The sequence below is a fragment of the Procambarus clarkii genome, unplaced genomic scaffold (assembly GCF_040958095.1).
Source record: "Procambarus clarkii isolate CNS0578487 unplaced genomic scaffold, FALCON_Pclarkii_2.0 HiC_scaffold_186, whole genome shotgun sequence".
NCBI classification, from domain to species: domain Eukaryota; kingdom Metazoa; phylum Arthropoda; class Malacostraca; order Decapoda; family Cambaridae; genus Procambarus; species Procambarus clarkii.
Genome location: NW_027189219.1, coordinates 59,340 through 85,648, shown reverse-complemented (window position 1 = coordinate 85,648; position 26,309 = coordinate 59,340). Strand labels below are relative to the sequence as shown.

Below are 26,309 nucleotides of genomic sequence, written 5' to 3'. Positions count from 1 at the left end.
AGTACAAACCTTTACTGAATGAACCAGTACAATAACCTTTACTGAATGAACTAGTACAAACCTTTACTGAATGAACCAGTACAAACCTTTACTGAATGAACTAGTACAAACCTTTACTGAATGAACTAGTACAAACCTTTACTGAATGAACCAGTACAATAACCTTTACTGAGTGAACTAGTACAAACCTTTAGTGAATGAACCAGTACAATAACCTTTACTGAATGAACCAGTACAAACCTTTACTGAATGAACCAGTACAATAACCTTTACTGAATGAACTAGTACAAACCTTTACTGAATGAACCAGTACAATAACCTTTACTGAATGAACCAGTACAAACCTTTACTGAATGAACCAGTACAATAACCTTTACTGAATGAACCAGTACAATAACCTTTACTGAATGAACCAGTACAAACCTTTACTGAATGAACCAGTACAATAACCTTTACTGAATGAACCAGTACAAACCTTTACTGAATGAACCAGTACAAACCTTAACTGAATGAACTAGTACAAACCTTTAATGAATGAACCAGTACAAACCTTTACTGAATGAACCAGTACAAACCTTTACTGAATGAACCAGTACAAACCTTTACTGAATGAACCAGTACAAACCTTTACTGAATGACCCAGTACAAACCTTTACTGAATGAACCAGTACAAACCTTTAATGAATGAACCAGTACAAACCTTTACTGAATGAACCAGTACAAACCTTTACTGAATGACCCAGTACAAACCTTTTCTGAATGAACCAGTACAAACCTTTACTGAATGAACCAGTACAAACCTTTACTGAATGAACCAGTACAAACCTTTACTGAATGAACCATTACAAACCTTTACTGAATGAACCAGTACAAACCTTTACTGAATGAACCAGTACAAACCTTTACTGAATGAACCATTACAAACCTTTACTGAATGAACCAGTACAAACCTTTACTGAATGAACCAGTACAAACCTTTACTGAATGAACCATTACAAACCTTTACTGAATGAACCAGTACAAACCTTTACTGAATGAACCAGTACAAACCTTTACTGAATGACCCAGTACAAACCTTTACTGAATGAACTAGTACAAACCTTTAATGAATGAACCAGTACAAACCTTTACTGAATGACCCAGTACAAACCTTTTCTGAATGAACCAGTACAAACCTTTACTGAATGAACCAGTACAAACCTTTACTGAATGAACCAGTACAAACCTTTACTGAATGAACCATTACAAACCTTTACTGAATGAACCAGTACAAACCTTTACTGAATGAACCAGTACAAACCCTGTGAGGTCATGTTTGTTGTACCCAGATTATTATGTACAATTTAGTTAGTAATCTCACTCTCAACATACTGGCAGCGAAAGTAGTTTTTGGAGTAGTTTGTAGCGTGGAGTAGTTTATGAGTGTGGAAAATTGAGATTCGAGTCGGTGTGGGATACGAAACCTGTACGCCGGTTGTCTAAGGTAATGGTGTGTCACCGGGCTTGGATGGTCTCTGTAGTTACCCTTTGGGCAGCGTGTCAGGAAGGTGACCCTTTGGGCAGCGTGTCAGGAAGGTGACCCTTTGGGCAGCGTGTCAGGAAGGTGACCCTTTGGGCAGCGTGTCAGGAAGGTGATCCTTTGGGCAGCGTGTCAGGAAGGTGACCCTTTGGGCAGCGTGTCAGGAAGGTGACCCTTTGGGCAGCGTGTCAGGAAGGTGACCAGAGGTGGCATTTTGGGCTGTCTCTGTACTCACCTATTTGTGCTTGCGGAGGTTGAGCTCTAGCTCTTTGGTCCCGCCTCTCAACTGTCATTCAACTGATATACAGGTTCCTGAGCCTACTGGGCTCCTTCATATTTACACTTGAAACTGTGTATGGAGTCAGCCTCCGCCTCATCACTTCCTAATGCATTCCATTTGTCAACCACTCTGACACTAAAAAAGTTATTTCTAATATCTCATTTGGGCACTCAGTTTCCACCTGTGTCCCCTAGTGCGTGTGTCCCTTGAGTTAAAAAGCATGTCCAGCGACGTCTGGCCTTGTGGGTGTGGGAGAGTGTGTCTGGCCTTGTGGGTGTGGGAGAGTGTCAGGCAATGTGGGTGTGGGAGAGTCTGTCAAACCTTGTGGGTGTGGGAGAGTCTGTCTGGCCTTGTGGGTGTGGGAACGTCTGTCTGGTCTTGTGGGTGTGGGAGCGTCTGTCAGGCTTTGTGGGTGTGGGAGCGACTGTCAGGCCTTGTGGGTGTGGGAGCGTCTGTCAGGCCTTGTGGGTGTGGGAGCGTCTGTCTGGCCTTGTGGGTGTGGGAGCGTCTGTCTGGCCTTGTGGGTGTGGGAGCGTCTGTCTGGCCTTGTGGGTGTGGGAGCGTCTGTCTGGCCTTGTGGGTGTGGGAGCGTCTGTCAGGCCTTGTGGGTGTGGGAGCGACTGTCAGTCCTTGTGGGTGTGGGAGCGACTGTCAGACCTTGTGGGTGTGGGAGCGTCTGTCAGGCCTTGTGGGTGTGGGAGCGTCTGTCTGGCCTTGTGGGTGTGGTAGCGTCTGTCAGGCCTTGTGGGTGTGGGAGCGTCTGTCAGGCCTTGTGGGTGTGGGAGCGTCTGTCAGGCCTTGTGGGTGTGGGAGCGTCTGTCAGGCCTTGTGGGTGTGGGAGCGTCTGTCAGGCCTTGTGGGTGTGGGAGCGTCTGTCTGGCCTTGTGGGTGTGGGAGCGTCTGTCAGGCCTTGTGGGTGTGGTAACTCAGGATCACGTGTTAACCAGAAGTGGGTTGAGGACGAAGAATAAGAAGACGCCAGCAAGAGGCCCGTCTAAAGTGCTGGACAGGACATCGACGCAGAGAGCCTGGACAGATGGTGGACTCAGTCAGCACAACTGAGTGTTCGTTCCACATGTCCTGCTGGTGACTGCATACACCTCATTAATAATTAGGTGGGGCAAACAGTTTACACTGCCGGGCCAAGTGACCACCGTCACCACACAGCTTACACTGCCGGGCCAAGTGACCACCGTCACCACACAGCTTACTCTGTCAGGCCAAGTGACCACCGTCACCACACAGCTTACACTGCCGGGCCAAGTGACCATCGTCACCACACAGCTTACACTGCCGGGCCACGTGACCATCGTCACCACACAGCTTACACTGCCGGGCCAAGTGACCATCGTCACCACACAGCTTACTCTGTCAGGCCAAGTGACCACCGTCCAGGAGAAGAAAAATAAATAACTGAAATGCTTAGGCAGACACAACTATCACAAGAAAGGAAAATAAACCTAAACAGAGAGATCGAAGAAATTGAACAAACGTTGAAGCGATCATACGAGTTTGAGGAAATGGAATTGGAACAGAAAGCTATACAAGAGATAAAGAAAAATCCGAAATAATTTTTCACATACGCATAATCAAAATCAAAAACCTCCACCAGTATTGTACCTTTAATTACAACTGAAGGTACGTACACAGAGGATAACAAAGAAATTAGTGAAATTCTAAGAAGCCAGTATGAAGCTATGTGTAGCACACCAATAAACAACATTTAGGTAAAGGTACATACATAAAGAGATTTTACAAAGTTTGTTGGCTTTATAGATAGAGCTAGTACATACAATGCCTAAAGCTACTATTACGCAAAGCGTTTCGGGCAGGAAAAAACACTAATGACTAAAGCTTAAAACTAATGGGTAAAAAGAATAAAATGTGTTGAGTACAAATAAAAATAGAGGTAAAAGAGGGGGGAACATTGTTGAAAAAGCAGCACAAATACAATTACAAATTATTACAGAAAATTACATTCAAACAGCGTTGAATTGAAAAAAAAAAAAAAAAAACATACATGGGTTGACAACAGAGGGGTAAGGTAGGTTACAGGGAATTTATTAGGTATAGCTTCGTTTTTAACTTAAACTGGTTGAGAGAGGTACAGTCTTTAACATGGTTGGGAAGGTCATTCCACATTCTGGGCCCCCTTGATTTGTAGAGCATTTCTGGTTTGATTAAGTCGTACTCTAGGAATATCAAAACTGTATTTATTTCTGGTGTGGTGCTCATGGGTTCTGTTACAACCTTCTATGAAGCTTTTGAGATCAGGATTGGCATTATAGTTTAGCGTTTTATATATGTATAATACACATGAGAGAATGTGCAGTGACTTAATGTCTAACATATTCAGAGATTTGAGTAGGGGTACCGAGTGATGTCTGGGGCCAGCATTGGATATTGTCCTTATAGCAGCTTTGTGTTGAGTAATTAGAGGACGTAAGTGATTTTGGGTAGTAGAGCCCCAAGCACAAATACCATAGTTGAGATATGGATAGATAAGGGAGTAATAGAGAGTCACCAGGGCAGGGCGTGGTACATAATATCTGATCTTAGAAAGAATGCCCACAGTTTTTGAAACTTTTTTTGATATGTTTAGAATGTGTCCCTGGAAATTCAGCTTGTGGTCAATGAGAATGCCAAGGAATTTGCCATCTAATTTGTTACAAATTTGGGTATTGTTTATTTTGAGATTTATTTGATTAGAGGATTTATTGCCAAACAGAATATAGAAAGTTTTGTCAATGTTAAGGGTGAGTTTGTTGGCAGTTAGCCACAGAGGGACTTTATTAAGCTCAGTATTTACTGTGGCATTTAGAGCAAGGGGATCAGGACTGGAGTAAATGAAGGTTGTGTCGTCAGCAAATAGAATTGGTTTGAGGTGTTGGGAGGCATTTGGAAGGTCATTAATGTAGATCAGAAAGAGGAGAGGGCCAAGTATGCTGCCCTGGGGAACACCAATGTTGATGGGTAAGGTGGGAGAAATTGTATTATTCACAGAAACACATTGGAGCCTGTCAGTAAGGTAGGATTTGAGGTATTGTAGGGAGTGTCCTCTGACACCATAATGATGTAATTTAAGTAGAAGGTTTTGGTGGTTGACAGTATCGAAAGCTTTACGCAGGTCCACAAATAACCCAACAGGGAACTCATTTTTATCAAGAGCTGTATGAATCGAGTTAAGCATACTAATAAGTGCATCGTTAGTGCTTTTTTGGGGCCTGAAGCCATATTGGCAAGGGCTAAGTATATTGAGTTTGGCTAGATATGAGTAAAGCTGCTTATAGATTAGTTTTTCCAAAAATTTTTGACAAGTTTGGCAGGATTGATATAGGTCTGTAGTTGTTAACATCTGTGAGATCACCACATTTGTGGACAGGCGTTACTCTCGCTTTTTTTAGAATATCTGGAAAGGTTTGGAGTTCAAGTGACTTGTTGAAGAGCAAAGCAATAGCAGGGGCTAAAGATCTGGAGGCTTTTTTGTAGATTAAAGTTGGTATCTCCTCAAGGGCACCAGACTTGGTTTTAAGGGAAAGGATTGTCTCATTGACGTCAGTGGAATTAATAGGCTTTAGGTACAGAGACTGTGGATAGTTCCCTGTAAGATAGTCCTTAATGTCAGTACTGGAAGATGGAATATCATTAGCAAGGGATGAACCAATGGAAGAGAAGAACCTATTGAACTTAATAGCAGAATCAGAGGCTGAAAACTGACCATCGTTATTAGACAGGAGAGTCGGGTTGTTATTTAAAGACTTCTTTGATCCCAATATTTGTGAAATTGTTCTCCAAGTTTGTTTAATGTTGCTCTTTATTTGGGTAAATTTATCTTCGTAGTATTTAGTTTTGGCTCGTCTAATTATCTTAGATAGCAATAATGAGTAATTCTTTGAGAATTCTTTGGAGACAATTCCTAACCTATACTTCTTCTCAAGATCATGTTTTTTATTAATAGATTTAAGTATTCCCTTTGTGAGCCAGGGATCGTTAAGCCTTTTGGTTGTGACTTGTTTTGTAAGCATAGGACAGTGGGTATTATAAAGGCTAAGAGTTTTTTGAAGAAAAGATTGAACTGCTAGGTTGATGTCCTCTATGTTACCTAGCTCGGACTCCCAGTTGACATTATCAGTAGCAGTTATAAAATTGTCTATAGCAGTTTCATTGTGTAGTCTAAAACGTATCTCTCTTGACTCAAGAGGTGGTTTACTAATGTTAGTTAAGAGAAATGTGGGGTAATGGTCTGTAGTGCTATCGGTGATTATACCTGAAGTAAGCGGAGAGGTTATGTTTGTCCAGATGTGATCTAGAGTCGTGGCAGTGCTATCAGTGACTCTAGTAGGTCTAGTGATTAAGGGTATGAGGAAGCAGGAATTCATACAGTTGAGGAAGCTAACAGCAGTAGGGTGTTCTGGCTCGCAGAGGTCAATATTAAAGTCCCCTGCGATAATTAGGTGGTTTTTGTTCAGTCTGCTATCAAGTATTAGATTTCTAAGGTTTGAGTTGAATTCGGACACATCAGTGTTAGGAATTCTATAAACTGCACCCACAGACAGGATAGACTCGGCACCCTTGACTCTGAAGCTGGCGAAGATATACTCCCCATAGCAGTCTCTAGTTCTAATTTCTTTTAAGCATGTTAGTTCTTGGTGGTAGTAAAGAGCAGTGCCACCACCTCTCTGAAGTTGACGACAGTTGTGAATTGCCGAGTAGTTAGGCATGTTAAAGAGTTGAGTAGTATCCTCTTTCAACCATGTTTCAGTAAGTATAATAAAAGAGAATTTGTTGTCAATAGCTTCAATCAAGGCACTAACATCATCGAAGTGTTTACCTAGGGATCTAACGTTCAAATTGATTACAGAGATATTGTGATTATGAGTTAATACATTGTTTACATCATGTGCTGCAAAATATCTGCAATTTAGATCATTAAAGTGATTATTGTCATAGATAGTGGATAAGAGGTTAAGTTCTGGGTCTATACTTGACTGCATAAAAAAAGCTGATTGTAGGAAAAAAAAAAAAAAATTACACAATACTGTACAAAACAAACACAAAAGGGGCTTACAGGGGTACAATGGAGTAAGGGAGTATGGCTAGGCTAGGAAACCTAGGTAATAAATGAGATTAAAGAAAAAACATATAAACATGGACTATACAAAACACAAGATATAGATATACAAAGCAAAAATATAAACAAGACTAAGCAATACAAAAACCAATTGAGCAAAAATGAAAAATGAGGTAGATTGCTTACAGGTACTCTCAGGTACACTGTAAGTAACAATAGACAGATAATATATATCAATATAGATAAGAATGTCACGATACAATAAGATAAGCAATTACAGGAACAGATGAAAAACAAATCTGTTGTAAAATAGAAAGTAATTATAGCAAAACACAACAATATAATAATATAACAATACAATAAGAGCTTACAAAGTATTGAGTCTGCTAAAATAGAGAATAATTATGGCAAGACACAACAATAAATGCAAGTAAACAAAAGAATTGAAACAATTAGAGGTAGAATTAAGGTCACTAGATAGCCATGGAGGATACACAAGTTTGGTGGAGAGAACAAAAAATCAGTAGAGACTGTCAAGATGAATATATAAAAAAATTTGACAAATGATAATTGTAAAGTAAAAAATTCTTAAAGATAATAAATTTTATTAAGCTTAGTTTTAACTTATAATTAGTATGAACTTAATTAAAAGAACAAAAATGAGATCAATAATTGATTTCAATAAATGACATAGATCAATACAAATAAATTTAAAATATAAATGGAATAGGGTAAGATTAGATTTAAGAGTGATTTAGATTAATTAGATTTAAGGTCTGGATCATCAACATGAAAGTTGATGACCCAGACCGCTTCTTTATGAATGACATTCAAGCTGCAGATAATATAACGGATATTAACACAAACTCGGAAGACTTTGAAAGAGAAATTGACAATATGCCCATGCACTTAGCTCCTGGGCCGGACTCGTGGAGTTCAATATTCATTAAGAAATGTAAAGTACCAGTAGCGCAAGCGCTCAGCATAATATGGAGAAAGAGCCTGGATACAGGGGAGATACTAGCTGCACTTAAATCAGCAGATATAGCTCCACTGCACAAAGGGGGGGGGGGGGTAATAATAACTTAAAAATTATAGACCAGTTGCACTAACATATCACATAATAAAAGTTTTTGAAAGTGATTAGGAATAAACTTTTTAGTTTTATGGATAATAGTGAACTACAGAACCCAGGACAACATGGATTTAGAGTGGGAAGATCCAGTCTGTCACAGTTACTCAACCACTATGACAAAATCACAAAAGTTCTGGAAGAAAAGCAAAATACAGATGTATTATACACAGACTTTGCAAAGGCATTCGACAAATGTGATCATGGATGATGACACACAAAATGAGGTCAATGGGAATAGCTGGTAAAGTAGGACGCTGGATACTCAATTTCCTGTCGAACAGAACACAAAGAGTAACAGTCAATCAAATAAAATCGAGCTCAAGCGCAGTTAAAAGCCGTGTACCTCAAGGTATAGTCCTTGCACCACTGCTTTTCCTTATTCTCATATCAGATATAGATAAAAATACAAGTCACAGCTTCGTGTCATCCTTTGCAGATGACACGAAAATCAGCATGAAAATTACCTCTGCTGGAGACATTGAACAACTACAAAAGCAGATATCAACAAAGTTTTCGATTGGGCAACAGAAAATAACATGATGTTTAACAGTGATAAATTCCAGGTACTTAGGTACGGCAAAAATGAGGATCTGAAACATAATACAGGGTTCAAAACACAATCGAATCCGCCCATAGTAGGAAAACAGCATGTTAAGGATTTGGGAATAATGATGTCCGACAACCTAACGTTTAGTAAGCATAACCAAGCAAATATTGCGGAAGCCAGAAAAATGATCGGATGGATAACGAGAACTTTCAAATCCAGGGATCCCATCACAATGGTTGTACTCTTCAAGTCACTTGTGTTGTGCTGTCTAGAGTACTGATCAGTACTCTAGACGTCACAACACAAGTGACACCGTCACTTCCCCCTTCAGAGCAGGAGAGGTTGCTAAAACAGAGGGAATACAGACAACATATACGGCACGCATAGACGCGATAAAGCACCTAAATTATTAGGATCGTCTCAAAGCCCACCAAATGTACTCACTAGAAAGGAGACGAGAGAGATACCAAACAATATACACATGGAAAATACTGGAGAGCCAGGGCCCAAATCTACACAGTAAAATAACAACGTACTGGAGTGAACGATATGGAAGAAAATGCAGAAAATAACCAGTGAAGAGCAGAGGTGCCATAGGCACAATCAGAGAACACTGCATAAACATCAGAGGTCCGCGGTTGTTCAACGTCCTCCCAGCGAGCGTAAGAAAAAATTGCCGGAACAACTGTGAACATCTTCAAGAGGAAACTAGATTGTTTCCTCCAAAGAGTGCCGGACCAACCGGGCTGCGTTGGGTATGTGGGCCCAACCCGTTCTCGCAAATTCGTAAAGTCAATATTGACTTATTAACTACGTGCATAGGTGATATACTAAACATAATAGATACCCTTAAAAAGATTCATAGAAAGCACCGACCTTACCTAACCTTGTTAGTATCTTAAGATAAGCATCTTATTGCTTCGTAATTACAATTATTACTTAACCTGTACCTATTATAGGTTAGGTAATAATTGTAATTACGAAGCAATAAGATGCTTATCTTAACATACTAAGTAGGTTAGGTAAGGTCGGTGTTTTCTATGAATCTTTTTAAGGGTATCTATTATGTTAAGTATGTCACATATGCACATATTTAATAAGTCATTATTGACTTATTAAATTTGCGAGAACGGGTTGGGGCCTGAGGGCCGCTCCAAGCAGCAGACTAGTGGACCACACTCTCACAAGTTAAGCCTGGCCAAGGGCCGGGCTTGGGGAGTAGAAGAACTCCCAGAACCCCATCAAGCAGGTGTTCCCACACAACTTACACTGCCGGGCCAAGTGACCACCGTCACCACACAACTTACACTGCCGGGCCAAGTGACTACCGTCACCACACAACTTACACCTACACCTTTGTCCGTCACGGTCGTCCCAGCTCGTGTTTACCTGCAGTATGCCGCCTTCCCCGGGACCACCCTCTACCCGTACCCTGGTGGTGGTGGTACTTGCCTGTCGTTCCCTTAGCACATGCCCCCCCCCCTGTGTAGGGCAGGAGTGAAGCCGCCTTCACATGCCCCTGACTGTAACCTCCCCACTGCCCACTGCTACCCTTGTGGGGCCACCACTTGCCACTTGACTGTAACCTCTCCACTGGTAATCTGGGGGACATGTTCATCATTGTTGAATGTGTGGTCATGTTCTTCACTGTTAAATGCGTGGTCATGTTCATCTCTGTTGAATGTGTAATCCCGTACAGGAAGCAACCTGTCTACATATAAGGCCATGGCTGAATGACAACATATAAGGCCATAGCTGAATGTCAACATATAAGGCCATGGCTGAATGTCAACATATAAGGCCATGGCTGAATGTCAACATATAAGGCCATGGCTGAATGTCAACATATAAGGCCATGGCTGAATGTCAACATATAAGGCCATGGCTGAATGACAACATATAAGGCCATGGCTGAATGTCAACATATAAGGCCATGGCTGAATGTCAACATATAAGGCCATGGCTGAATGACAACATATAAGGCCATGGCTGAATGACAACATATAAGGCCATGGCTGAATGACAACATATAAGGCCATGGCTGAATGTCAACATATAAGGCCATGGCTGAATGACAACATATAAGGCCATGGCTGAATGACAACATATAAGGCCATGGCTGAATGACAACATATAAGGCCATGGCTGAATGTCAACATATAAGGCCATGGCTGAATGACAACATATAAGGCCATAGCTGAATATCAACATATAAGGTCATTGCTGAATGACAACATATAAGCCATGGCTGAATAAGTCCACTATATGACTGCTGCATAATACCTGTAGTTGTCTTAGTTTCTTATGAGTGGTTCATATCTTTGCTTTTCTCTTCCATTGTTTCAGTGGAACACACCAATGATATGTTTATACAGAGCAGGTTATATTCTGTACGTGTGTCCCAGGTGTTATATGCTCTAAGATTTTGGCAGAATTGACGTCATGGGTGGACGAGCTCAACATTTACGAAAGCAGGCGATGAGTCACAATAACGGATATGAAGATATAATGACCAAACCACACATATCAGATGATGAAGAGACGACGACGGTTCGACATTATCATATCGTGCGATAGAAGAGAGGAAGGTAAAGACAAATATGTGTCTCTACCTTCCTCTCTTCTCGCACTCTCTTCTGTGTGGTTTGATCATCTTACGGAATCACAATTATTTTATGCCATGTACTATAGTGATTAATTGAGCATGAAGGATATAATGCTTACGTTCAGGTGGATGGCGAGGACGCCGTCCTCCTCCCAGGAGGAGATCTCAATATAAGCGGTTCCGTCGGCGGCCACCGTTACTGACTTGCCAGTACACTCATCGCCGCTCTTGGAGCCCGAGATCACGTCACAGTATTTCCCAGCAGATAGGCAGGTCTGGAGGAGGGATAAGCATTGTTCTAAGATTCCTTCACCACAACTTCACCAGGAAAGCAATACACCTTATTTACCTGGGGGCCATAATTGCCTCGGCTTGTACAGAGGTTCGAGGCTTCACAAAGTTCACCCCCATTTTCCAAAAGAAGTTTTCCAGCTAAATTTGGAACTGAAATAATATCTAGGTATCTCTGTTTTCGGCGGGTAGGAGGCTCCATGGGTTTATGGACGAAAAATCATGTGTGTTTTGCAGCGGCCTGATTTTGCATGATCATCAGGTAGATGATCACGTCCTGAAACAGCTCAGCCGTCAGCAGTTCCGTGTTAAAATTATTCAGGATACACCTCAAAATATTATTTAACTCATAGTTATGGAAATTCAATTTACAACTATCTAACCTGCAGGGTTTCCATGAGGTCCCAGTCGTCGTTGTTGATAGCGATGAAGCCCGTGTTGCCTCTGCAAAAGGCGATTTGGTTGCTGTCGTTGTCCCACCAATCGTTCATATCAGTGCCTGTGGGAACGTAAACACAGAGACACGCTAGGATCTTCTGGGTAATGATTTAGTGCACCAATCCTGGGAGAAAGTGGCTATAAAATTACGGTTTTGCTTGTGGGATGAGAGTGCAGAGCTCCTTCAACATAGAGCAATAGAGGGTGTGAATTGCTTCACATATAGAGGAAGATGACGTAAAACTGAGTCAACATGTGGGATAATGATAGAGTAGTGGGTCAATATGGGAAGGTAATATAGTAGTGGGTCAATATGGGAAGGTAATATAGTAGTGGGTCAATATGGGAAGGTAATATAGTAGTGGGTCAATATGGGAAGGTAATATAGTAGTGGGTCAATATGGGAAGGTAATATAGTAGTGGGTCAATATGGGAAGGTAATGTAGTAGTGGGTCAATATGGGAAGGTAATATAGTAGTGGGTCAATATGGGAAGGTAATGTAGTAGTGGGTCAATATGGGAAGGTAATGTAGTAGTGGGTCAATATGGGAAGGTAATGTAGTAGTGGGTCAATATGGGAAGGTAATATAGTAGTGGGTCAATATGGGAAGGTAATGTAGTAGTGGGTCAATATGGGAAGGTAATGTAGTAGTGGGTCAATATGGGAAGGTAATGTAGTAGTGGGTCAATATGGGAAGGCTCATATTAACGCCCAAAAGGAAAGGGAAACATTTCCTAACAAAGGGATGAGTGAGGTAACATGCGGGGCAAGACTCACGGGATGAGTGAGGTAACATGAGGGGCAAGACTCACGGGATGAGTGAGGTAACATGAGGGGCAAGACTCACGGGATGAGTGAGGTAACATGAGGGGCAAGACTCACGGGATGAGTGAGGTAACATGAGGGGCAAGACTCACGGGATGAGTGAGGTAACATGTGGGGCAAGACTCACTGGATGAGTGAGGTAACATGAGGGGCAAGACTCACGGGATGAGTGAGGTAACATGTGGGGCAAGACTCACGGGATGAGTGAGGTAACATGAGGGGCAAGACTCACGGGATGAGTGAGGTAACATGTGGGGCAAGACTCACGGGATGAGTGAGGTAACATGAGGGGCAAGACTCACGGGATGAGTGAGGTAACATGCGGGGCAAGACTCACGGGATGAGTGAGGTAACATGCGGGGCAAGACTCACGGGATGAGTGAGGTAACATGAGGGGCAAGACTCACGGGATGAGTGAGGTAACATGAGGGGCAAGACTCACGGGATGAGTGAGGTAACATGAGGGGCAAGACTCACGGGATGAGTGAGGTAACATGAGGGGCAAGACTCACGGGATGAGTGAGGTAACATGTGGGGCAAGACTCACGGGATGAGTGAGGTAACATGAGGGGCAAGACTCACGGGATGAGTGAGGTAACATGTGGGGCAAGACTCACGGGATGAGTGAGGTAACATGCGGGGCAAGACTCACGGGATGAGTGAGGTAACATGAGGGGTAAGACTCACGGGATGAGTGAGGTAACATGTGGGGCAAGACTCACGGGATGAGTGAGGTAACATGAGGGGCAAGACTCACGGGATGAGTGAGGTAACATGTGGGGCAAGACTCACGGGATGAGTGAGGTAACATGAGGGGCAAGACTCACGGGATGAGTGAGGTAACATGTGGGGCAAGACTCACGGGATGAGTGAGGTAACATGTGGGGCAAGACTCATGGGATGAGTGAGGTAACATGTGGGGCAAGACTCACGGGATGAGTGAGGTAACATGTGGGGCAAGACTCACGGGATGAGTGAGGTAACATGAGGGGCAAGACTCACGGGATGAGTGAGGTAACATGTGGGGCAAGACTCACGGGATGAGTGAGGTAACATGAGGGGCAAGACTCACGGGATGAGTGAGGTAACATGTGGGGCAAGACTCACGGGATGAGTGAGGTAACATGAGGGGCAAGACTCACGGGATGAGTGAGGTAACATGTGGGGCAAGACTCACGGGATGAGTGAGGTAACATGTGGGGCAAGACTCATGGGATGAGTGAGGTAACATGTGGGGCAAGACTCACGGGATGAGTGAGGTAACATGTGGGGCAAGACTCACGGGATGAGTGAGGTAACATGCGGGGCAAGACTCACGGGATGAGTGAGGTAACATGAGGGGCAAGACTCACGGGATGAGTGAGGTAACATGCGGGGCAAGACTCACGGGATGAGTGAGGTAACATGCGGGGCAAGACTCACGGGATGAGTGAGGTAACATGAGGGGCAAGACTCACGGGATGAGTGAGGTAACATGCGGGGCAAGACTCACGAGATGAGTGAGGTAACATGTGAGGCAAGACTCACGGGATGAGTGAGGTAACATGTGGGGCAAGACTCATGGGATGAGTGAGGTAACATGTGGGGCAAGACTCACGGGATGAGTGAGGTAACATGTGGGGCAAGACTCACGGGATGAGTGAGGTAACATGCGGGGCAAGACTCACGGGATGAGTGAGGTAACATGTGGGGCAAGACTCATGGGATGAGTGAGGTAACATGAGGGGCAAGACTCACGGGATGAGTGAGGTAACATGCGGGGCAAGACTCACGGGATGAGTGAGGTAACATGCGGGGCAAGACTCACGGGATGAGTGAGGTAACATGAGGGGCAAGACTCACGGGATGAGTGAGGTAACATGAGGGGCAAGACTCACGGGATGAGTGAGGTAACATGAGGGGCAAGACTCACGGGATGAGTGAGGTAACATGAGGGGCAAGACTCACGGGATGAGTGAGGTAACATGTGGGGCAAGACTCACGGAATGAGTGAGGTAACACGAGGGGCAAGACTCACGGGATGAGTGAGGTAACATGTGGGGCAAGACTCACGGGATGAGTGAGGTAACATGCGGGGCAAGACTCACGGGATGAGTGAGGTAACATGCGGGGCAAGACTCACGGGATGAGTGAGGTAACATGCGGGGCAAGACTCACGGGATGAGTGAGGTAACATGAGGGGCAAGACTCACGGGATGAGTGAGGTAACATGAGGGGCAAGACTCACGGGATGAGTGAGGTAACATGAGGGGCAAGACTCACGGGATGAGTGAGGTAACATGAGGGGCAAGACTCACGGGATGAGTGAGGTAACATGAGGGGCAAGACTCACGGGATGAGTGAGGTAACATGAGGGGCAAGACTCACGGGATGAGTGAGGTAACATATGGGGCAAGACTCACGGGATGAGTGAGGTAACATGAGGGGCAAGACTCACGGGATGAGTGAGGTAACATGTGGGGCAAGACTCACGGGATGAGTGAGGTAACATGAGGGGCAAGACTCACGGGATGAGTGAGGTAACATGAGGGGCAAGACTCACGGGATGAGTGAGGTAACATGAGGGGCAAGACTCACGGGATGAGTGAGGTAACATGAGGGGCAAGACTCACGGGATGAGTGAGGTAACATGCGGGGCAAGACTCATGGGATGAGTGAGGTAACATGAGGGGCAAGACTCACGGGATGAGTGAGGTAACATGTGGGGCAAGACTCACGGAATGAGTGAGGTAACACGAGGGGCAAGACTCACGGGATGAGTGAGGTAACATGCGGGGCAAGACTCACGGGATGAGTGAGGTAACATGAGGGGCAAGACTCACGGGATGAGTGAGGTAACATGAGGGGCAAGACTCACGGGATGAGTGAGGTAACATGTGGGGCAAGACTCACGGGATGAGTGAGGTAACATGTGGGGCAAGACTCACGGGATGAGTGAGGTAACATGTGGGGCAAGACTCACGGGATGAGTGAGGTAACATGAGGGGCAAGACTCACGGGATAAGTGAGGTAACATGTGAGGCAAGACTCACGGGATGAGTGAGGTAACATGAGGGGCAAGACTCACGGGATGAGTGAGGTAACATGTGTAAGGGGATGATTCACCAGCTCATTTACAATTGTGTTCTTCTGCCTGTGGCAGCCAGTACACTTGATAAATGCGCGGACTTAAGTTTGGTAACCAGTATCCGAATCATCTTGTGCTTGGGCTCATGTGAGAACCTCAGTCATCAGCATTCCAGATGTTACCCTGGCCGGGGTAGCACGTCTGTGGACAGAGTTATAGCAATAGCATCTTTTACTGTGTAGAGTTGAGGGAGACCGAGATTTGGGCGGGAACAGCCAGGCCGCATGGTAGTGCGAGCTTGGGCTAACCGCCAGCCATTTGCCTCGTCGTCATGGCAACAGCCGCCATCTTAAGCAAACATCTTGAGTTGACATGTTGGAACGGCCATCTTGGAGTGTCACGGAGCCCAGTGTTATTGTGTTATTTATTGTGGTGATTGCAACGTGTAGACCAGTGTTCTCAGTGGTAATTAGAGCACTGCGGTCATTTCCAACAGTAAGTGTTGGGCAGTGCACTAATATAGTTTGAATTAGTGCACATGCCGTGTGTGATATTGCAAAGGGGTTGTCATTGATGGTGATTGTTGCTAGTGTTGATCAATCACCGGGGTGTGTTGTGCAGTTTAGTAAATCATTGTGGAGTCGTGTTCTAGGGAGTTCATGTCCTGAGGCTTATTTACTGGGTTTCTGCAGTATTGTCAATGCAACCGGATTGCAACGTAAATCACTCTGATTTGTCATTGTCGTGGGTGAACTCGGCTGAAGACGAGTACTTGGGTTTTATATTCTCCTGTTTATCTGGTAGGACATCGATGTCTAGTATTCAGTGATGTGATTGCGAGGCAATTAATATAACGTAACCAAGGGAACACCCATTGCTTTAAGAGAATTTGTTCTTTGACAATTTGAGTAACGTAGAATACGTTTGGGTTAATTATTCTCCTGCAAGCAGCTACGGTAGTCTCAGGGTAGCCTAACCATCAGCCAGTCAAGAATTTGAGTATTGTCTGTCGTAATTAACGGTCAGTGGGCCGGGTAATTGACGTGTTTCAGGAAGTCAAAGTAATTAACTTCGTGTTGATCGACTCACACGAAGGCTCCATTGCTACATTAACGTAACGTCGTTATTTATCTGTCCGGAAGTACCGGCACTTGATTGACTCGTGGGAAGATTAACGTCATTTTAGAATAACGTAAACGTGGTGATTAGCGTCCTTAATCACCTGAATTGGTCTGAGTATGGAAGGCTCAGACGGAATTCATACCTTAATGTAAATTGCTAAGCCAGTGTGAAAGGTTGCGTATATAATTGATTAATTGTTGATGTTGAGGATAGTAATTAATTGCTCTGAGGGTAATCACGAGTGATTACCGTTCTCTTAGCACGTTGGACATTGTAAATCAGAATTTACCATCGTTGAGTGATAGTAACCGATAAGGTAAATTAACGTAAATTAACGTAACTAGTACAGAGATAAATCAGCTGTCTGGAAGTGCAGGGATTAATGGGATTTACTCACTGAATGCTCGACAGGCAGAGTGTTTACGTTATTTCCGCGTTACTAGTGACAGTTGTAAGTTATTAAATTAACGTATATGTTACTTTGTTATTATCGTAAATCAATTGTTATTGATTGTTGATCGTCCGTGGGACGGAGTGTTAAGATTAATTTGAGGAAGGGTTGCCAGTGAACCCATTAGTCATTGATGTATCATTGACAGGCTACTAATTTGATTGTATTGCAACCGCTATTGCAGGTGTAGGCTGCAAGGAGCGTAGGGAACGGATAGGAGGTTCTTGAAGATGTTTCTCATAGCCTACCATGTCAATTGTTGTATTTGTGATTAGAGATTAGACTTTCTTGCTTGATTGGTTCCTCTGTGTTTACACCGTATGTTCGAGTTAGTTCATTATGCAGTCCGAGGGGCTGGTGTCTAGCTGTCATTGATAGTGTCACAGGAAGGATTTCGAGTAATGGCATTGATATTTCTTTTGTTTTTGTTGTAGTAGTTAGTACTTTATTGAATAAACTAAGTTGTTATGTTGAAAAGGCTTTTCGCTACACCCCACACATTTATATTGCTCGGTAAGTGTACTGTCACACTCGACAATTAAATTGAGACTGATTCTTGAGTTTTGGAATAAACATATGGCCCCACACAACAATAAAGTATTGGTGTGAGAGCCCAGGACCTACTCGCTAGATTCGCTCCGGCGATAGGGGAAGGTCAATGGCCTAAGTGGAGGGGATTTCAACTTTTGGGGTCTCGGCGCTTGCTCGCGCCTAGTCAATTGTTCTTATACGGTCACAGAGTGAGGAATAAGCGGCTAACTACACTGGTGTGTTAGCTAAGCAAGTTCTTCCTCAGGCGACTTAATTGAATATCACGACAGGAATAAAGGTTAAAGGATTAAAGAAAAATTTTCAAAATTTTCCGAGCTCAATTCCTTACCATTCCATATTCCACTTTCTAAACTCTCACAACACGGGATGAGTGAGGTAACACGAGGGGCAAGACTCACGGGTGAGTAAAGGAACACGAGGGGCAAGACACACGGGTGAGTAAAGGAACACGAGGGGCAAGACTCACGGGTGAGTAAAGCAACACGAGGGGCAAGACTCATGGGTGAGTAAAGGAACACGAGGGGCAAGACTCACGGGTGAGTAAAGGAACACGAGGGGCAAGACTCACGGGTGAGTAAAGGAACACGAGGGGCAAGACACACGGTTAGGAAGGAAGTGATGTGGTGGAGGCAGACTCCATACACAGTTTCAAATGTAGATATGATAGAGCCCAGTAGGCTCAGGAACCTGTACACCAGTTGATTGACAGTTGAGAGGCGGGACCAAAGAGCCAAAGCTCAACCCCCGCAAGCACAATTAGGTGAGTACAATTAGGTGAGTACACGGGTGAGTAAAGGAACACTAGGGGCAAGACACACGGGTGAGTAAAGCAACACGAAGGGCAAGACTCATGGGTGAGTAAAGGAACACGAAGGGCAAGACTCATGGGTGAGTAAAGGAACACGAGGGGTAAGACTCATGGGTGAGTAAAGGAACACGAGGGGCAAAACTCACGGGTGAGTAAAGCAACACGAGGGACAAGACTCACGGGTGAGTAAAGGAACACGAGGGGCAAGACTCACGGGTGAGTAAAGGAACACGAGGGACAAAACTCACGGGTGAGTAAAGCAACGTGAGGGGCAAGACTCACGGGTGAGTAAAGGAACACGAGGGGCAAGACTCACGGGTGAGTAAAGCAACACGAGGGACAAGACTCACGGGTGAGTAAAGCAACACGAGGGGCAAGACTCATGGGTGAGTAAAGGAACACGAGGGGCAAGACTCACGGGTGAGTAAAGGAACACGAGAGGCAAGACTCACGGGTGAGTAAAGGAACACGAGGGGCAAGACTCACGGGTGAGTAAAGGAACACGAGGGGCAAGACTCACGGGTGAGTAAAGGAACACGAGGGACAAGACTCACGGGTGAGTAAAGCAACACGAGGGGCAAGACTCATGGGTGAGTAAAGGAACACGAGGGGCAAGACTCACGGGTGAGTAAAGGAACACGAGGGACAAGACTCACGAGTGAGTAAAGCAACACGAGGGGCAAGACTCATGGGTGAGTAAAGGAACACGAGGGGCAAGACTCATGGGTGAGTAAAGGAACACGAGGGGCAAGACTCACGGGTGAGTAAAGCAACACGAGGGACAAGACTCACGGAGGAGTAAAGGAACACGAGGGGCAAGACTCATGGGTGAGTAAAGGAACACGAGGGACAAGACTCATGGGTGAGTAAAGGAACACGAGGGGCAAGACTCACGGGTGAGTAAAGGAACACGAGGGACAAGACTCACGGGTGAGTAAAGCAACACGAGGGACAAGACTCACGGGTGAGTAAAGCAACACGAGGGGCAAGACTCACGGGTGAGTAAAGGAACACGAGGGGCAAGACTCACGGGTGAGTAAAGGAACACGAGGGGCAAGACTCACGGGTGAGTAAAGGAACACGAGGGGCAAGACTTACGGGTGAGTAAAGGAACACGAGGGGCAAGACTCACGGGTGAGTAAAGGAACACGAGGGGCAAGACTCACGGGTGAGTAAAGGAACACGAGGGGCAAGACTTACGGGTGAGTAAAGGAACACGAGGGGCAAGACTCACGGGTGAGTAAAGGAACACGAGGGGCAAGACTCACGGGTGAGTAAAGGAACACGAGGGGCAAGACTCACGGGTGAGTAAAGGAACACGAGGGGCAAGACTCACGGGTGAGTAAAGGAACACGAGGGGCAAGACTTACGGATGAGTAAAGGAACACGAGGGGCAAGACTCACGGGTGAGTAAAGGAAGACGAGGGGCAAGACTCACGGGTGAGTAAAGGAACACGAGGGGCAAGACTTACGGGTGAGTAAAGGAACACGAGGGGCAAGACTCACGGGTGAGTAAAGGAAGACGAGGGGCAAGACTCACCGTTCACCACATTACGGAAAGCGACCATGTTGTAGATCTGTCTCCAGCGGTGCTCACAGACCCACCCGTTCCCGCAGCTGCCGTCGGGGCCGAAGGTGGGGCCGACGGTGTTGTAACTGTCGTCGTGCGGAGGACCCACCCAGTCGTTCTCGTCGTGGCCGTTTACATACTTCTGGTCCCAGTAGTAAGACGACATCACGCGAGTAAGTCCATAAGGCCAGGCAAGCATGAAGGCATTGGCCATCTATGGTGACAGAAATTATTGCTTGCTAAAACTTATAGAATGAAAAGCATAAGAATCAATAATATTACTGTTATGATGCTGTGGCGGGATAGTTATCACACATGGCTTCACACCTGTGGGGTAGTTATCACACATGGCTTCACACCTGGTGGGGGTAGTTATCACACATGGCTTCACACCTGTGGGGTAGTTATCACACATGGCTTCACACCTGGTGGGGGTAGTTATCACACATGGCCTCACACCTGGTGGGGTAGTTATCACACACAGCTTCACACCTGGTGGGGTAGTTATCACACATGGCTTCACACCTGGTGGGGGTAGTTATCACACACAGCTTCACACCTGGTGGGGTAGTTATCACACACAGCTTCACACCTGGTGGGGTAGTTATCACACATGGCTTCACACCTGGTGGGGGTAGTTATCACACACGGCTTCACACCTGGTGGGGGTAGTTATCACACACAGCTTCACACCTGGTGGGGTAGTTATCACACATGGCCTCACACACCTGGTGGGTCAGGTATCACACACGGCTTCACACCTGGTGGGGGTAGTTATCACACACAGCTTCACACCTGGTGGGGGTAGTTATCACACACAGCTTCACACCTGGTGGGGGTAGTTATCACACACGGCTTCACACCTGGTGGGGGTAGTTATCACACATGGCTTCACACCTGGTGGGGGTAGTTATCACACATGGCTTCACACCTGGTGGGGGTAGTTATCACACATGGCCTCACACACCTGGTGGGTCAGGTATCACACACGGCTTCACACCTGGTGGGGGTAGTTATCACACATGGCTTCACACCTGGTGGGGGTAGTTATCACACACAGCTTCACACCTGGTGGGGGTAGTTATCACACATGGCTTCACACCTGGTGTGGTAGTTATCACACACGGCTTCACACCTGTGGGGTAGTTATCACACATGGCTTCACTCCTCACTTCCCCCCTCCCTAACCCAAGGCTCCCCTTCTCTCTCCAACCCCTGCTTTCCCAGTCCTCCTTTTCCCAGGTTCCTTTGCATTCTCCAATCAATGACCTCCATCTCCCCCTTCCACATGCCCCTCCTGCTCCCCATCCTAAGACCTAATAGACCCCCAACCCCAGATCCATTCGGTTACACCACCTCAGGCCCTCCTAAGTTCCCCATACCGGATCCTCCCAGTCCCATCTCACCCCAGACCCTTTCCCCCAGGTCCTCCTCACTAGGCCCTCCTTCCCCAGACACCCCTCGTGATCCCAACCCCAGTGGAACCAACAGAAACTGAGGATGAAATGAAGAGAGTCAGTTTCAAGGTAATGTACTCGAACATAGATGGGATTACAAGCATGGCAAGTAAACTTAGGGAAAGAGCACAAGAAGAGAACCAGGATGTAATTGGACTCACGGAAACAAAACTCTCAGGAAACATAACGAATGCAGTGTTTCCCCAGGACTACACTGTAATGAGGAAATAATGAGGGATGGAAGGGGAGGAGGCAGAATAGCCCTACTGATAAGAAAGGAATGGAGTTTCAAGGAGATGGTTATCCCATGCTGCGAGGGGGTTCAGAAAATACATTACAGGCCCTAAGACAATGGGAGGACCGATAGTAATAGTAGCAGTGATATATAATCCTCCTCGAAACGACAAAAGACCCAGATACGAGTATAACAGAAACAACATGGCAGTCAACATTATAATTGAGACAGCAGCCACTGCTGCCAGTAGAAATAAATCCCATCTGCTCATCATGGGAAACTTCAATCATGGAAAGATAGACTAGGGAAAACAAAGAACCATACGGAGGTGAGGAAAAATGGAGAGCGAAACTGTGGGAAGTGGCGACAAGGAAATTTTAAGTCAGCATGTCAGGAAACCCACATGAATGAGAGGCAACAATGAGCCAGCGAGACTCGACCCTAATCTTCACTCTGAACGTCTCTGACATAAGGGAAAACGGTTTTGAAGCCCCTGTGGGAATGAGTGATCACAGCGTACTGATGTTTGAGTATCTGGTCGAAGAAGGGTTTTTATACTCAAGGAAGGGCCCAGAAAACAAATGGCTTGCATTCGGAAAGGGAGATAAGAGGAGATAAGAAAATTCCTAACATGTATATAACTTGGGAAACAGAGCTCAGTGGAAAGACGGCACAAGGCATGTTGGACTACATCACACAGAAGTGTAAGGAGGCAACAGACAAGTTCGTCCCAGTCCAAAAGGAAAGAAATGAAATGCAAACGAGAAACCCATGGTTAAATCAGAGATGTTAGCTTGCAAAGCAAATAGGTAAAAGGGCGTCGGGAAACTACAGAAATAATAGGATACTAGTGAGAAGAGAAAAATACCAGAACTCCATAACTACCCCACACCTGGTGGGGTAGATATCACACATGGTTTCACACCTGGTGGAGTACTTATCACACACGGTTTCACACCTGGTGGGATAGTTATCACACATGGCCTCACACCTGGAGGGGTAGTTATCACACATGGCTTCACACCTGGTTGGGGAGTTATTACACTTGGCTTCTCACCTGGTGAGGTGGTTATCACACATGGCTTCACACCAGTGGGGTAGTTATCACATATGGCTTCACACCTGGTTGGGGAGTTATTACACTTGGCTTCTCACCTAGTGGGGTAGTTATTACACATGGCTTCACACCTGGTGGGCTATTTATTACATATGGCTTCACACCTGGTGTGGTAGTTATCACACATGGCTTCACACCTGGTGGGGTAGTTATCACACGTTGCTTCACACCTGGTGGGGTAGTTATCACACATGGCTTCACACCTGGTGCCGTTGTCGGTTCACCAAGGAAAATGTTATATTTCAATTAGGATTAAGGTACTTTTGTTAGCGTAGAACATATATTTTGTATCGCAAGTGGGTACATTTAGAACATTCCTCGCCAAATAGTGACAAAATTCATTCGTGCGACTTTTGATTCTTGACACTAAAGCCTGCGAATGCTTGGCCTTTTGGAAACTTGGGTAGTTTCATGACCAGACTGATTCCAGGTATTTGGCACCTTACATAAGAAGAGTCGAGGTTCGGCCTATATTCCCTATGGGGGAAATGGGGAAATACAACCCATCCTCCTGTTTAGATAGTATATTTTGTAACTATGAGGACCATAGTACATAGATTGACGTACTAAGGAATTAGATAGTAGAAATTGGTACTATTCACTTCATAGAGTCAAAAAAAAAGAAGCTGAAAAACAAACTCAAATATTCTTAGTTGTAGCACACATTTGTACTATATTAGGCCTCAGATAGCGTGTATTAGGCCTAGCAAGGTAAGGTTAGTTTGTCCTTGCAACATAAATGTAAAATCTTTTCCCGTTTGTCCAAATTCAGTAGTACCGATTTCTACTGCCCAATTGGGTAGTACGTCGGTATATTTAGTATGGTCCTAAGTAATACCAAAAGAGGAGGATGGGATGTAAGTTAGGATAGAAGACGAGTGTAGAAGGCCGAGCACCAGCACCATTCTGACATACAATTATAGGTTAAAAATGGATTTGATAGATACACGAGGCAGATGGGAAGCTGATAGATGATCCCCGCCCGCCAAACACACACCGAAACTACGACGTTGGTACAACGTTCGAACAAGTTTTAACACCTCCTAACCAGTTATAACAAGCAATATAGCAAGTTGTAACAACGTTCTAATACGTCATAAACACGTTAAGCCAAGATGTAACAACTTTATTACAAGTTGTAACAAGCGGAAAATAGAGACAGTTACGGTTTGTGTTTCCAGGGCGCTGAGGAGAGGCGCGCCTAGGTGACTCCTACCATGTTCATGTGTTCATCACCCAGGTGACTCCGACCATGTTCATGTGTTCATCACCCAGGTGACTCCTGCTGTGTTCATGTGTTCATCACCCAGGTGACTCCTACCATGTTCATGTGTTCATCACCCAGGTGACTCCTACCATGTTCATGTGTTCATCACCCAGGTGACTCCTGCTGTGTTCATGTGTTCATCACCCAGGTGACTTCTGCTACGTTCATGTGTTCATCACCCAGGTGACTCCTGCTATGTTCATGTGTTCATCACCCAGGTGACTCCTACCATGTTCATGTGTTCATCACCCAGGTGACTCCTGCTATGTTCATGTGTTCATCGCCCAGGTGACTCCTGCTATGTTCATGTGTTCATCACCCAGGTGACTCCTGGTATGTTCATGTGTTCATCACCCAGGTGACTCCTGGTATGTTCATGTGTTCATCACCCAGGTGACTCCTGCTATGTTCATGTGTTCATCACCCAGGTGACTCCTGCTATGTTCATGTGTTCATCACCCAGGTGACTCCTGCTATGTTCATGTATTCATCACCCAGGTGAACCTGCTATGTGTTCTTCGCCCCAGTGACTCATACTATGTTCATGTGTTCATCGCCCCAGTGACTCATACTATGTTTATGTGTTCATCACCCAGGTGACTCCTGGTATACCTGGTTGATACCTGCTTGATGGGGTTCTGGGAGTTCTTCTACTCCCCAAGCCCGGCCCGAGGCCAGGCTCGACATGTGAGAGTTTGGTCCACCAGGCTGTTGCTTGGAGCGACCCGCAGGGCCACATACCCACCACAGCCCGGCTGATCCGGAACTTCTCTTAGAAAACCGTCCAGTTTTCTCTTGAAGATGTCCACGTTTATTCCGGCAATATTTCTTATAGTCGCTGGGAGGACGTTGAACAACCGCGGACCTCTGATGTTTATACAGTGCTCTCTGATTGTGCCTATTGCACCTCTGCTCTTCACTGGTTCAATATTGCATTTTCTTCCATATCGTTCACTCCAGTACGTTGTTATTTTACTGTGTAGATTTGGGACCTGGCCCTCCAGTATTTTCCATGTGTATATTATTTGGTGTCTCTCTCTCGTCTCCTTTCTAGAGAGTACATTTGGAGAGCTTTGAGACGATCCTAATAATTTAGGTGTTTTATCTCGTCTATGCGTGCCGTATATGTTCTCTGTATTACCTCTATTTCAGCAATCTCTCCTGCTCTGAAGGGGGAAGTGAGTACTGAGCAGTACTCAAGACGGGACAACACAAGTGACTTGAAGAGTACAACCATTGTGATGGGATCCCTGGATTTGAAAGTTTTCGTAATCCATCCGATCATTTTTCTGGCTGACGAGATATTTGCTTGGTTATGCTCCCTAAACGTTAGATCGTCGGACATCATTATTCCCGAATCTTTGACATGCTGTTTCTCTACTATGGGAAGATTCGATTGTGTTTTGTACCCTTTATTATGTTTCAGATCCTCATTTTTGCCGTACCTGAGTACGTGAAATTTATAACTGTTAAACATCATGTTATTTTCTGCTGCCCAATCGAAAACTTTGTTGACATCTGCTTGTAGTTTTTCAGTGTCTTCAGCAGAGGTAATTTTCATGCTGATTTTTGTGTCATCTGCAAAGGACGACACGAAGCTGTGACGTGTATTTTTGTCTATATCAGATATGAGAATAAGGAACAGTAGCGGTGCAAGGACTGTACCTTGAGGTACAGAGCTTTTAACATCGCTTGGACTCGATTTTATCTGATTGACTGTTACTCTTTGTGTTCTGTTCGACAGGAAATTGAGTATCCAGCGTCCTACTTTTCCAGTTATTCCCATTGACCTCATTTTGTGAGCTATCACCCCATAGTCACATTTGTCGAACGCATTTGCCAAGTCTGTGTATACAACATCTGCATTTTGCTTTTCTTCTAGGGCTTCTGGGATTTTGTCATAGTGGTTGAGTAACTGTGACAGACAGGATCTTCCCGCTCTAAATCCATG

The 26,309-nt window shown here is 45.0% G+C and overlaps 1 protein-coding gene across 1 annotated transcript in view; it reads right to left on the bottom strand.

Moving 5' to 3' along the window:
* Positions 1-26,309, bottom strand: part of LOC123751618 (alpha-amylase-like) — a 52,049-nt gene that overhangs the window by 4,039 nt on the left and 21,701 nt on the right. Inside the window, exons 3-5 of the mRNA XM_069320563.1 lie at positions 20,253-20,496; positions 11,832-11,947; positions 11,277-11,432 (exon numbers count right to left, since the gene is read on the bottom strand). Coding sequence (XP_069176664.1) covers positions 11,277-11,432; positions 11,832-11,947; positions 20,253-20,496 — 516 coding nt within the window. The remainder of the gene's footprint in view (positions 1-11,276; positions 11,433-11,831; positions 11,948-20,252; positions 20,497-26,309) is intronic.